This window comes from Spinacia oleracea, chromosome 2, assembly GCF_020520425.1.
Source record: "Spinacia oleracea cultivar Varoflay chromosome 2, BTI_SOV_V1, whole genome shotgun sequence".
Taxonomy (NCBI): Eukaryota; Viridiplantae; Streptophyta; class Magnoliopsida; order Caryophyllales; family Amaranthaceae; genus Spinacia; species Spinacia oleracea.
This window is the reverse complement of record NC_079488.1, coordinates 58,408,772-58,421,204: the sequence shown is the minus strand read 5'-3', so window position 1 is coordinate 58,421,204 and position 12,433 is coordinate 58,408,772. Positions and strand designations below refer to the sequence as shown.

General features: G+C 37.6%; 2 protein-coding genes across 2 annotated transcripts in view; one reads left to right on the top strand and one right to left on the bottom strand.

The window, feature by feature from the left end:
• The first annotated feature begins 3,922 nt into the window (after nt 1–3,922).
• LOC130467442 (uncharacterized) lies at nt 3,923–4,854 on the top strand. Its single transcript, XM_056835948.1, has 2 exons — nt 3,923–4,078; nt 4,189–4,854. The coding sequence occupies exons 1-2, from the start codon at nt 3,923–3,925 to the stop codon at nt 4,852–4,854; spliced, it is 822 nt and encodes a 273-aa protein (XP_056691926.1).
• A 6,662-nt stretch (nt 4,855–11,516) lies between these two features.
• Nucleotides 11,517–12,433, bottom strand: part of LOC110785216 (uncharacterized) — a 28,714-nt gene continuing 27,797 nt past the window's right edge. The window contains exon 16 of the mRNA XM_021989655.2: nt 11,517–12,295. Within this exon, the coding sequence (XP_021845347.1) occupies nt 12,096–12,295 (200 nt within the window). The 3' untranslated portion in view covers nt 11,517–12,095. The remainder of the gene's footprint in view (nt 12,296–12,433) is intronic.

The following is a 12,433-nucleotide window of genomic DNA, read 5'->3' as shown; positions in this document are numbered from 1 at the left end:
AGGATTTAATTAACTAATCCTATTAGGAATCTAGTTAATTAGTAGCACTATAATTGTAGGACTAATTAAACACTAAGTGTTTCAGATTTATCCCAAATGTCTAATCTTAGTAGAAATAGGAAAACCGATTTCTAAGGGCCTAAGAAACACATAAGGCTTGGCGCACAAGCAAGCTTGCCGCCAACGCAGCCTTGCAGGCCACGCTGGCGCGCGCGCTGAGCTCGGCCCAAGGCCTTGCGCGCTGCAGGCTTGGCTTTGTCCCATCGCACAAAGGCTAGCAGCGATTGTTGGGCGCTTGGCCTAGCGCTGGCGTTGGGCCTCGTGCTCGGCGTTGGTGTTGGGCCTTGTGCCTTTGCTTGTCGAGCGATGGGCCAGCTTGGTTGTCGGCTTGTCGCTCATCGCGCTTCCGATCGTTTTCCAATTCCGGAATTTATTTCCGATTCGAACAATATTTACGTTTCCGTTAATATTTCCGATTCCGGCAATATTTTCGATTCCGACAATATTTCCGATTCCGGTAATATTTCTGTTTCCGGCAATATATCCGATTCCGGCAATATTTCTATTTCCGATAATATTTTCCGATTCAAACCATATTTCCGTCGGAAATATCTTCGACTTGGATGATATTTATATTTCCCTCATGAAACATATTTTTGTTTCCGGCAATGTCTTCATTTCCCGTAATACCCTTTATTTGCCTTGTGATGATTTTAGCTTCCACTGGAACCAAGATCCATCATTTCTGAATGACCATAAATAGAGTACTTAATGAATATTATATTCACTCAAATACTTGATCCGATTTACGTAATATTTGTGTGACCCTACGGGTTCAGTCAAGAGTAAGCTGTGGATTAATGTTATTAATTCCACTCGAACTGAAGCGGCATCTAGCCAGGCATTCAGATCACTTGATCTCACTGAATTATTAATTTGTTAATAAATATTGAACCACATTTATTAGAATTAGCATTAAATGCCTTTAATGCAAACTTGGACCAAGGGCATTATTTCCTTCAGAAACAGTTTGCGAAGACTTACATTAAGCATGTAGTGAGGTTGCATGGGGTCCCAACCGATATTATCTCAAACTGTGATTCGAGATTCCTCTCGAAATTTTGGCAAAAGGTCCAGTTGAACCTTGGGACGACATTGAAAATGAGTACGAAATTCCACCCTACAACCAATGGCCAGACTGAGAGGACTAACCAAACAATGGAAGATATGTTGAGGGCCTGTGCTATTGACTTTAGGGGTAGTTGGGAAGATCATCTAGACTTGATTGAATTTTCATACAACAATAGTTATCATGCGAGCATTCAGATGGCACCTTTTGAGGCATTGTATGGATGGAAGTGTAGAATTCCCACATGATTTCAGTGATAACATAGTATTGGGAACATAATTAATCGAAGAGACTGTCAGGAATGTGAAAATGATTCAGGCTAGAATTCAGGCTGCCCATGATAGGCAACAGAGCTATGCAGATTTGAAGAGAACAGATGATGAGTTTGCAGTAGGCGATAAAGTATTCTTGAAAGTATCACCAACCAAAGGCATGATGAGATTTGGGAAAAAGGGCAAGCTAAGTGCCAAATGGCCCATATGAGATTCTGCAACGAGTAGGGAAAGTAGCATATATGTTGTCTTTGCCAATGGAGTTCGAAAATATGCACGATGTGTTTAACATTTCCCAACTAAAGAGTTATATCCCTAATGAGTGTCATATCTTAGATCCTGAGAGAATCCAGATTGATAGTAGCCTCACATACGAGGAAAGGCCTATGAAAAAATGAAAATCCTCGATAGGAAGGTGCGTAGTACACGCAATAAAGACGTCAGCATCGTGAAAGTGCTTTGGTCGAACCACGAATACGAAGAGGCAACGTGGGAAGTCGAAGCTGAAATGAATACTTAGTATCCAGAGTTATTTTCTGAGGTGAGTTACGAGGGCGTAACTCATTTTCTTTAAAGGGGGTAGAATGCGATAGAAATTCGCGTTTTTTACCTGTATCTATGGCGTTCTATGCATTTTATGCTCAGTTTTTAGCAAATTATACATGTTGATGCAAGTAAATAGATTCTCCGCATAAGAAAAAGGTGTTCATGAGTAACACAAGAAACTTTAAGTTGGGAAAAGAGTGCACATGAGTGGCACAAGTACTTCTCCATTAAGAATAAGTTGAAAACTTTCGAAAAAAAAGTGTGAATTTTCGTGTCAAGTTTCGGGACGAAACTTCTTTTAAGAGGGGTAAATTGTAATCTCCCGTAAATTTATAAATTTTATTAATATATTTTAACATATAGTTATTTATATTTAAATAGAATTTACGAATTTTAATAATAAATATATAATGTATATTTATTTTATTTTATTACATTCTAAATATTTTAACGATTTATGCAATCAAAAATAATTTTTAGGGAGAATACGAGAATTGCTTGCGAGGGTTCGAAGAGAGAACCTCCTTCGTCGCCATGGCAAACACGCGCAAGCAAGCTCAGAAACACAACAATGGTGGAAGCAAGTCAAAGAATAAGACAACTAAAGTGCAACAGAAGGGCCGACCTAATCCTAAGCTTGACAAGGGTACATCAATGGCAGATTCCGATGATGTTTCCGAACACTCGATAAACCCAGAAAATCAATCGGACGATTTCAATCAAATATTAACCCCAAAATCAAGCTTAAGAGATTTGCAACAACAATCACAAATCAGAGGAGACTTTAATGCGTGGCTAAGTGGATTACACAGTGGTAAGGATGTTCGTACCCATTTTTCACATTCAAATATTGGCGGGAATGGCAATACTCTGTTTCAATCTATGAATGATGATGATAATCTGTCTCAACATAATGTTGTGATTCTTGATGAAAATGTTGTTAATACTGTATCTAGTACCCAAACCCCCATAGTCCAGATTGAATTTGATGATATTAAAGATGAAATTGCTTACTGGGAATCAGCTGTTGTTTGCTATGTGATTGGGGCTAACCCACCCCAGAATGTTATGGAGGGCTATGTGCGCAGAATCTGGGGGAAGTATGGGGTAGATAAGGTTGCACAGGTGGGAAGGGGTATCTACATGGTACGCTTTACAACAATGGAGAATTGCTCCAAGGTGTTGCAGGGGGGATACCAATTTTTTGATTCCAAACCACTTGTGGTGAAACCTTGGTCTGCTGATGTTAATTTTAGCAAAGATCCTGTTAAGAAACTGCCTATTTGGATTCAGTTGCATGGTTTGGATGTTAAGTACTGGGGGGAGAAAAGCCTAGGCAAGATTGTGAGCCAACTTGGATCATTGATCAAAGTTGATCAAGCCACAAAAAATAGGGACAAACTGATGTTTGCCAGAGTCATGATTGAGGTGCAGATTGATCAAGAATTCCCTAATGTGATCCATTTCAGGAATGAAATAGGCATTATGGTTAGCCAGCAGGTTAACTATGATTGGTTACCAATTACATGTTCTGTATGCAAGGGGATGGGCCACACTCATGATCATTGTAGCAAGAAACAAACTGGAAATGCTACGAAAATTTGGGTAAAGAAAGCAACTCAACCAGTCACTGCACCTGTGCCACCTCCTGTGCCACTAGGAGATGGTTTTGTTCAAGCCACTAAGTTCAGCAAGACAATCAGCAGACAATTGAAACCAGTGGTCACTGCAAACTCATTCCAAACATTATCTGATTCCGATACTGAGGTTGTTCATGAAGAAAAGGAGGTGTTGTTAAGCACTGTGAGTCCATCAGACAGGGGGGTGACATCCCCTTTGTCTAATGGATAGAATTCTTTGCTGGAATGTCAGGGGGTTGAACAAACACTCAAAACAGATTAATGTGAGACAACTGATCCAATCTCACAACATTAAATTGTTTAGCCTCCTGGAAACAAGGGTTAAAGCACCAAGAATGGGTGATTTGTATCTCACAGTTTGCCCAAACTGGTGCTTTACCACCAATCTAAGTTGTCATTATAATGGTAGGATTATTCTTGCCTGGGACCCTGATGTGTTAAAAATGGATATCATCCATATGGGAAGTCAGTTGATCCACACATACATCACTGTAAGAAGCTCCGATAAGGGGTTTTTTTGTTCATTCATTTATGGTTTCAACACTCCTGCTGAGAGAGACCTTTATGGTCCACCTTGTCTTCTTTTGCCTCCCTTAACCAGTATGCATGGTTGATTATGGGAGATTTCAATTCCATCATGGAAATGGAGGACAGAATTGGCTCACCTGTGAGGTTGGCTGATATCAAACCAATGAGGAACTGCATGGCCACTTGCAAACTCTCACAAGTCAAGACAGTTGGAAGGCATTTCACTTGGAATAACAAGCAGGAAGGGGAGGCTAGGGTTTTCTCCAGAATAGATAGAGTGTTGTCCAATACTGCTTGGGATGACATGTTTGCTACTGCTGAAGCAATGTATCTGCCAGAAGGGACCTATGATCATTGCCCTATGATATTGAATACCTTCACTACCAATCAGTCAAAGAAACCCTTCAGGTTTTATAACATGTGGACTTCATCTCCTGACTTTCTTCCACTGGTGGAAAGACACTGGCACAGGTTTGTCTATGGATGCCACATGTTTAGAATCACTCAGAAACTCAAATGGATCAAACAGGATCTAAGGGTCCTGAATAAATCTGGTTATAGTAATCTTGAAGCAACCAAAACTCAACTGCAACACCAACTTGCTGCTATTCAAAACAAGCTCCATAATGACCCTACCAATTTCACTCTAGCAACAGAAGAAAAAACAATTGCTGCTGCATACAGAACTGCAAATGAGAACCATCTTTCTTTCCTTCACCAAATTTCTAAAGCTCACTAGCTTCAACAAGGTGATGAGAATAGCAGAGCTTTCCACCAGAGTATCAGACAGAGAAGAAAACACAACAACATCCACTCTATTCAGAATTCCACTGGTGAATGGGTGAATTCAGTGGAAAAAGTTCAGGAAGCCTTTATGGATTTTTACAGAAACTTATTTGAGGCAAGAATGGATACTAGATCTCCTATCAAGAAGGAAATCATGGATAGAGGGCCAAGACTGACTGAGGATCATGTTAATATGTTGAATTGCAATTTCTCCATGGAGGATATTAAAAGAGTGTTAGATGATATCCCAAGCACTAAGGCACCAGGATTGGATGGGTTCAATAGTCACTTTTTTAAATGCACTTGGGATCTCATTAAGAATGATATGCATGCTGCCATTAATGATTTCTTCAGAACTGGGAAAATGTTGAAGGAGATTAATGTGACTTCCATCACTTTGATCCCCAAAGTCAGTGTCCCTTCTTCAGTTGGTGATTTTAGACCCATAGCATGTTGTTCAGTGCTTTACAAATGCATTTCTATGCTTCTTTGTGGGAAGCTAGGTGGAGTTCTCCCTGACATTATCTCCCATAACCAAGGAGCATTTGTTTCTGGCAGATCCATTCTTCACAATGTTCTTGTGTGTCAAGACATTGTCAAGATCTATAGAAAAGGGCAACAGCAGGCTAACTGTCTTATGAAGCTGGATCTTAAAAAGGCTTATGATATTGTTGAGTGGGATTTCATTGAGGAGATTATGCTTGATCTTGGTTTCCCTAGCCATTTTGTTAAACTCATTATGACTTGCCTCACCACCACTCAGTATTCCATCTTGATTAATGGTACCCCTTCTGCATTGATTCATCCTAGAAGAGGGTTAAGACAAGGGGACCCCTTGTCTCCCTTGCTCTTCACCCTATGCATGGAGTACTTTTCAAGGGCTATGCAAACAGTAGGTGAACACCCCTCTTTCAAGTTTCATTCCAGGTGTAGACCTATGAAACTTAATCATTTATGCTTTGCTGATGACCTCCTCATGTTCTGTAAAGGAGAAAAGGAAACAGTTCAACTCATGATGGATGGGTTTGGTGTGTTTTCTAACACCACTGGACTCATGGTTAACCCTCACAAGTCTTCCCTATACTGCTGTGGAATTCCAGATCATAAACTCCCCTCTTTTACTGAGTTGACTGGTTTTGGCATGGGTTCTCTCCCATTCAAATATCTGGGTGTTCCTGTCTCCCCTCTGAAGTTGAAAGCTAGTGACTGTGATTCTCTCATTGTTAAAATGACCTCCAAAATAAAAACTTGGAGTTCAAGACATCTTTCCTTTGCTGGGAGAGCTCTATTGGTTAATACTGTGCTTATGAGTGTGACTGTCTATTGGTCACAAATGTTTATTTTCCCCAAAACTGTCCTGAAAAGAATCAACTCCATTTGCAGATCCTTCCTTTGGTATGGGAACTATGATGATTCCAGACCTGGCCCTGTGGCATGGGATAAACTTTGTCTTCCAAAAAATCAGGGTGGTTTGGGATTCAGAAATCTGCTTCTGTGGAACCAAGCTGCAGTGGGAAAATTAGCATGGGCTATTTCTAGAAAACAAGACAATCTGTGGGTGAAATGGATTCATTCTGTTTATGTGAAAAATAAGAATTGGGATGACTTCATTGCCCCTACTGCAGCAAGCTGGGTGGTGAAGTATGTTTGCTTGGTGAAGAACAGTTGCAACACTCTTTTGCATTCTCACCAGTGGCTGAGAACATCTAAGTACTCTATCAAAGAAACCTACACTACTCTATGTCATCAAACTGATAAGGTTCATTGGCAACAATATGTGTGGAACAGACTTTCTGTGCCAAAACACAGATTCATTCTTTGGCTTACTATGCTTGATAGACTGAAAACAAAAGACAGGTTGTATAAGTTAAGGTAGGGTCTGATGACCTTTGCCCCCTTTGTGGTACACATTCTGAAACAGCAAACCATCTCTTCTTTGATTGCCATTTCAGTGTCAACTGTAAGAACCAGATTATGAGTTGGCTGGGTTTCCAACACAGCAGGAATTCTGTTGCTATCCTCCTCAAACATATTCAAAGATATGCCAAGAGCAAGGTACAGAAGACAGTTATGTACACAGCTGTAGCTGGCCTAGTTTATCACATCTGGAAAGCTAGGAACTTAGCTGTTTGGAGAGCTCAAGTACCAGTGATCAAGAGCACTGTCAAAATCATCCAAACTGAAGTTAAGAGTAGAGTGACAAACTTGCTTAGTCAGAAAACTTGTAATAGAGATAAGGATTGGTTTTTTAGCCTTTGAGGAGCTAGGGTCTTGTTTGGCTTGGTGTTCCTAGCCTTTTGTTGTCCTGTTGCCTGTTTGGTCTGTTGGGACCATTCAGGGGACTGTTTGTAATGGTTGAGTTGGTTGATCAATAAAATTATTACTTGCTTGCCAAAAAAAAATAATAATAATAATTTTTAGAATTATACCTTAAAAAGAATTTTAATTACGAAAATACGTTTTAATTTGGAAAACACTCCTAATCGGTTTTGGATTCAAACACTAAAACACAATTCTAATCCTAGACCAATTGGTAAAGCCCAAAATAAATAAACCCCAAAAAGCTACCCATAATTCTCTCTCTTCCCCTTTCACTTCACGTGAAAATCAAAACATCAAACCCTCCTCCTTCATCTTGTTGTTGCACGTGAACAGTTACTCTCAAGCCTCTCCTTGCTTCAGCCACCTCCGTCGGTCAACCACCTCCTTTGTCAGCCGTCGAACCACCCTGCCACCACCGTCGTGTTGTTGCGCCGTACTCTCTCTTTCCTCCTCCTTTTCTTGCTTCGTTCTTCCTCTCGTTCATTTTTCAACGACCTTACTTGATTTTTTTCTGTTTTCGCATAGCGCGACCACCTGTGCTCGCCACCAGCACTTGCCGCAAGTCGGTCGTCGTTCCGCCACTGTCGCATCCCTGCGCCGCCGTTCAGCCCTCCTTCCTCTCTTCTTTATTTGGTTAATTTCTTAAAACCTATGCTAATTTAATGTTTTAATTTATGTTTTCTTGAATTAAATTTATGATTTTTATGATTTATTCATGTATTTCAGATTTATATGTTTGCATAGTTAAATTATTAATTTTGAGATTATATAATTTGATTGAAATAAGAATTTTAATTATTTAAAGCATGAATTTTAAGGTTTTAAATCATGGTAGGATGATTATGAATTATTAAAATTATTGTTTTTATGTTCTAAGCATGTTAATTTGGTCTTGGCGAAGTTTTAAACGATTTTATATTGCTGGAAATTTAAAGAATGGTATTTTTATAGAGCTTTTAATGAATTTTAATCATTAATATAATAATTATTATGCTAGGAGATTAAATATCCAAGTTTTGATATTGAGGAAGGTTCTAAATATGTTTAGGGTGTATTTAGAGTACTTTATGATTGCTGTGAATTATTGGAAGTTGATTGGGAAATTTTATTGGTTGTTTTAGGCGGAGAATTCTCTGTAGGCGACTTTTGAAATCGTTAAAGCGACCTATCAATTTCTTTACACAAGGTACGTACATACCTGTGTGTTTGTGAATGTGATGCTATTATTGAAACCATATTGAATATATTTATGAACTTGTTTATGTTGAAATTTCATGTTCAATGTCGTTGGATGAATGCGTTGAGCATAGAATTTTATTATGAGAATTATAACATGTTAGCATGGATGATTGGTGCAAGCATGTCAGTTTGGGAACTTTTATTATTTTATATATTGGTATAGATCACGATTGATCGTTGTTCCCTTTTAGCATTTCACTACTTTATGAGGGTCGAGTACCTTGTTTAGTAAGTTGAAATTTTACACCTATATAAAGGTGGTTAACCATTATTAAAGGAATGATTGAATTAATTGGAATGAGTTCTTGATTGATTGCTTTATGATCACTTATTTAATTCCAAAATAAAAATAGTTGTGAATACTTGTTGATTATATGATTTATGTGATTGACGAGTCATAACAAAGTATTAATTGCTAAATCATGTAAAGTGAAACTGAATAGCAATAGCTTTAGATTGTGCACGTCTGAAGTAACGGACAATTAGGAGTTTGGGTTCATGGTGGTAGCCCATGGCTTTTTCCTGGGACCGGATTGATCACCGCGTTCTATTTTATTTAAAAAGGTTCCTCGATATCGCAGGTCATTGGGGTTACAGATTCGCGCCCCTACCTCGTCTTCCTTAGTGAAGGCTTCTAGTTAGACAACTGGGTCCATTGACTATTCCAATTAAAATAATATTAATGTTATAAAAGTCTAGTCCAGTCTAGTCTAGTCTAGTCAAATGTGGTCTTCAAGTTAATATGTTTTGGTTGTCCTTACTTATGTTTTATTAGTATCATGTTAGGAATATTTATTCATTGATTTAGTATGTAGTACTCAGCTTTGCTGATTACGTGCTTTGTTTATGTGTGTTGATCATGGCTATGCCTTATTGATCATGTGATGACCCATTTTGAATAGCAGTCTCTAAGGATCAATAAGCATTGTCCATCTACATGTTTGAAGATGATGCATCACTGGGTTCGGGATCGGAGAGCTTGTTGTGTAGTTTTGATTTGCTAAATTAACTTTGGATTGTTTAATTGGACTTTAAACTTGTTGAATTAGTTACGTTGACTTTATTTTCGTTGGTTGGTTTTGGAGTTAATTCCGTAGTTGACTATTTATAAATTTAAAGTTAGTTTTTTGTTTTCCGCTGCGAAATTCTAAATAAGCTGTTATGTTTTCACACAGGCGATAATACTTTGATAATTCTCTATATTTATATTTATTAAAAAGGTTATTCTAGAAAAGGGAGAATTGTCAGGGTGTTACAAGTAAGGTCAAGTGTAAAGTTAAAGAGTAAAGTCAAGAGTATTGTTATCCATCCAATTATGCATCGCATGTTGGAAGGTCAAAGAGTAGTTGTTAGTGATCATTAAAGTTATCAAGTTAAGCATGTTTAGTTGCATTTCTATTTCATATATGTACTCGGCTTTGCTGAGTTCGTGCTTTCTTGATTGTCTTTGTCATGGCCTATGCCTTAATGACCCTGTGATAATCCATACTTTACCTTTGTAATTATGGTGAGCAGTTCACAGGTGTGAGTGTGAGTGTGAGTGTGAGTGTGAGTGTGAGTGTGAGTGAAGAAGCATTCAAGTTTATCATTTTCATTCGGGTTTGAGTGTGAGTGTTTCGTTATGCTTCGAACGCTTCTTATTTAAGTATTTATTTCAAGTATTGATTTCAAGAATTCAAGGATTTTTAAAGGTTTTGAATTAATGGTTTGTGGGCTTTCATGGTTCCAAGTTGTATGGACTTTAATTCAATATAAGACTTTACAAAGCATATTAATTGTAGTAGTTAAATTCCGCTGCAAAATTCTGATAATAGCCTTAACCATTTTCATGGTGGCGGTAATGCCTTGATAATTCATTTTATTTATTAAAGAAATATTTTTAAAAAACAAGGAATTGTTAGGGTGTTACAATAAGTCAATAACTATGTTAAGGACAAATTGGACGGAGAGTAGCTGGAACCTGAAGTAACCAAAATGAAAAATCCAAACTAGTATACAGAAAGCCGATCCCCCAAACTTTCTGAGGTAACATGACAATAACAAGTAATATTCAACCCATCTGAAGCAACGTGCATAACAGGATAAGGAGATAAGTTCACGAAATGAAAAGAGAATCTGCTCTCGAGAGAGACGAGGTCGAGGGCAGCAACACAACACTTCGGTGATAAAAGCGGAAATATCGATCCCCAAACCTCGAAAGTGGCCAAGAGAATTCCTACCATGAAGCCTCTGGGAGCAGAGGAGTTCTAGAAAGATTAGGGAAGAAGATCATGACCCAAAAGCCATCTCCAGTACCCTGGCTAGTGGAGGAGAGGATAACCAAGGCCAGACTAACGGCTCGCATAACCTATGGTTGACTCACTGACCCGAAGGACTACGTGACCGTCTTCGAAGGGCGCATGTACCTCTTCTCATACTCAAAAGCTACCTAGTGCAAGTATTTCCCAACAACGTTAACACACTAGCAATGACACATGTCATCTTCTAGTGTGTAATTAATTTTCTTTAATTATTTTTAAAATATGTCAATTAAAGAAACTTTTAAAAGCTCTATATTATCTTTTAAAAAAAAAATCTCTTTTAGATTTTTACATATGAAAAATATTATGATTCCATGGATTATAAAATAATACGCTAATTTACTGATTTGAAGAATATAAATTAAGCATGGAAACAACCATAAATTGTGTCTATCAATGATTTTCTAAGATTACATTTTACTAATAACAAAATTAAAAATATGATGATTATAACAATCTTTACATAATAGCTTTAAATAATCACTACACTATTTTAATAAATAAGTTATGTGTTGTTGTAGATCCATACGTGAACATGAGTTTTTTTTTCTCTACTAGATCTTATTTAACAAAAAAAATTGTTCACAACAATTTATAGTCCCAACCCAAAAACTTGCATAATCTGTATCAGATGATTAAATGTGTATGTTCAAAATTCACTAATCATGCAGTAAACTTTAAGAGATATATTTCGATTAGATAATTTCAAAATATCAGTGCATACACGAAAAATATAGTAAATAAATAACACATGTAGAACGATAATGATACTCCATACTGATAAAATCTAAAACAATACTGGCTCATCTTTTTTTTTTGCAACAATTAGCTCATCTTCGTTGTGTCTATATAGATGATGTACTTTCACAATCCCAATATGCTACAAAACACTACAGTAGAAGGCTTAGGTATTGAAAAAGAAAAGTCGTACAAGGGCGTTGTTTTGAGCTTGCATTTAACGCAAAAAAAGAAAATTTTAGCTACAAAAATCTAAGTAATAAATTTGTTCTCTTCTACAGACACTATCCTTTCATCTTTCTACTCCTTGTCACATATCAGATGAAACAAGCCACTATCTCCAAGCATAAAATATATCAATAGAAGGATGCTGGTATTGACCTGTACCTTAAATGCTTGGCCGGACAAGAGAACATCCCAATCAAATCCCGATCGAGTAGCCTTGCAGTTTTCGTCATTAGACAATTCAGTTGTTTCTTGTCCTTCAAACCAGGCATACTCTTAGTGCGCTCCATAGGTAATGTATACAATGAAGAAAATCAATAGACAATTTCTGAGGAAATTTGCGTTGTATTTCAATCATCCAGATCAGAAATCAGCCAGTGGCTGCCATTCTCTTTTCAAGCAATGATTCCAAAAATGTAGAACATAACTTAGTTAGTGGTGGTAGGGTATGTGAAGGACCATTAAAGATGGTTTCCCATGGCCGCTCTGATACTGTAATGGTAGATTGCCTAGTTTCCTTGGGGTCAAAATCTGGCAACTCCCCGTAAATAGAGGCGTAACCAGATTGTGCTGAAACAGAATATTGCAAATCTATCAGTTTATAAAATAAAATAAAAATAAAATAAAGTGTAGCTGTGTCACAAGCAATTGATACTCCCATTAGACAAAAACTCTCGGAAACAAATGGTGAGATCTAAAGCAATCTAG

Coding starts and splice junctions, on each gene's coding strand:
- LOC130467442 (XM_056835948.1), top strand. CDS start 3,923: ATGGGTGATTTGTATCTCACAGTTTGCCCAAACTGGTGCTTTACCACC. Junction 4,079..4,188: donor TGATCCACACATACATCACT/GTAAGAAGCTCC, acceptor TCCCTTAACCAG/TATGCATGGTTGATTATGGG.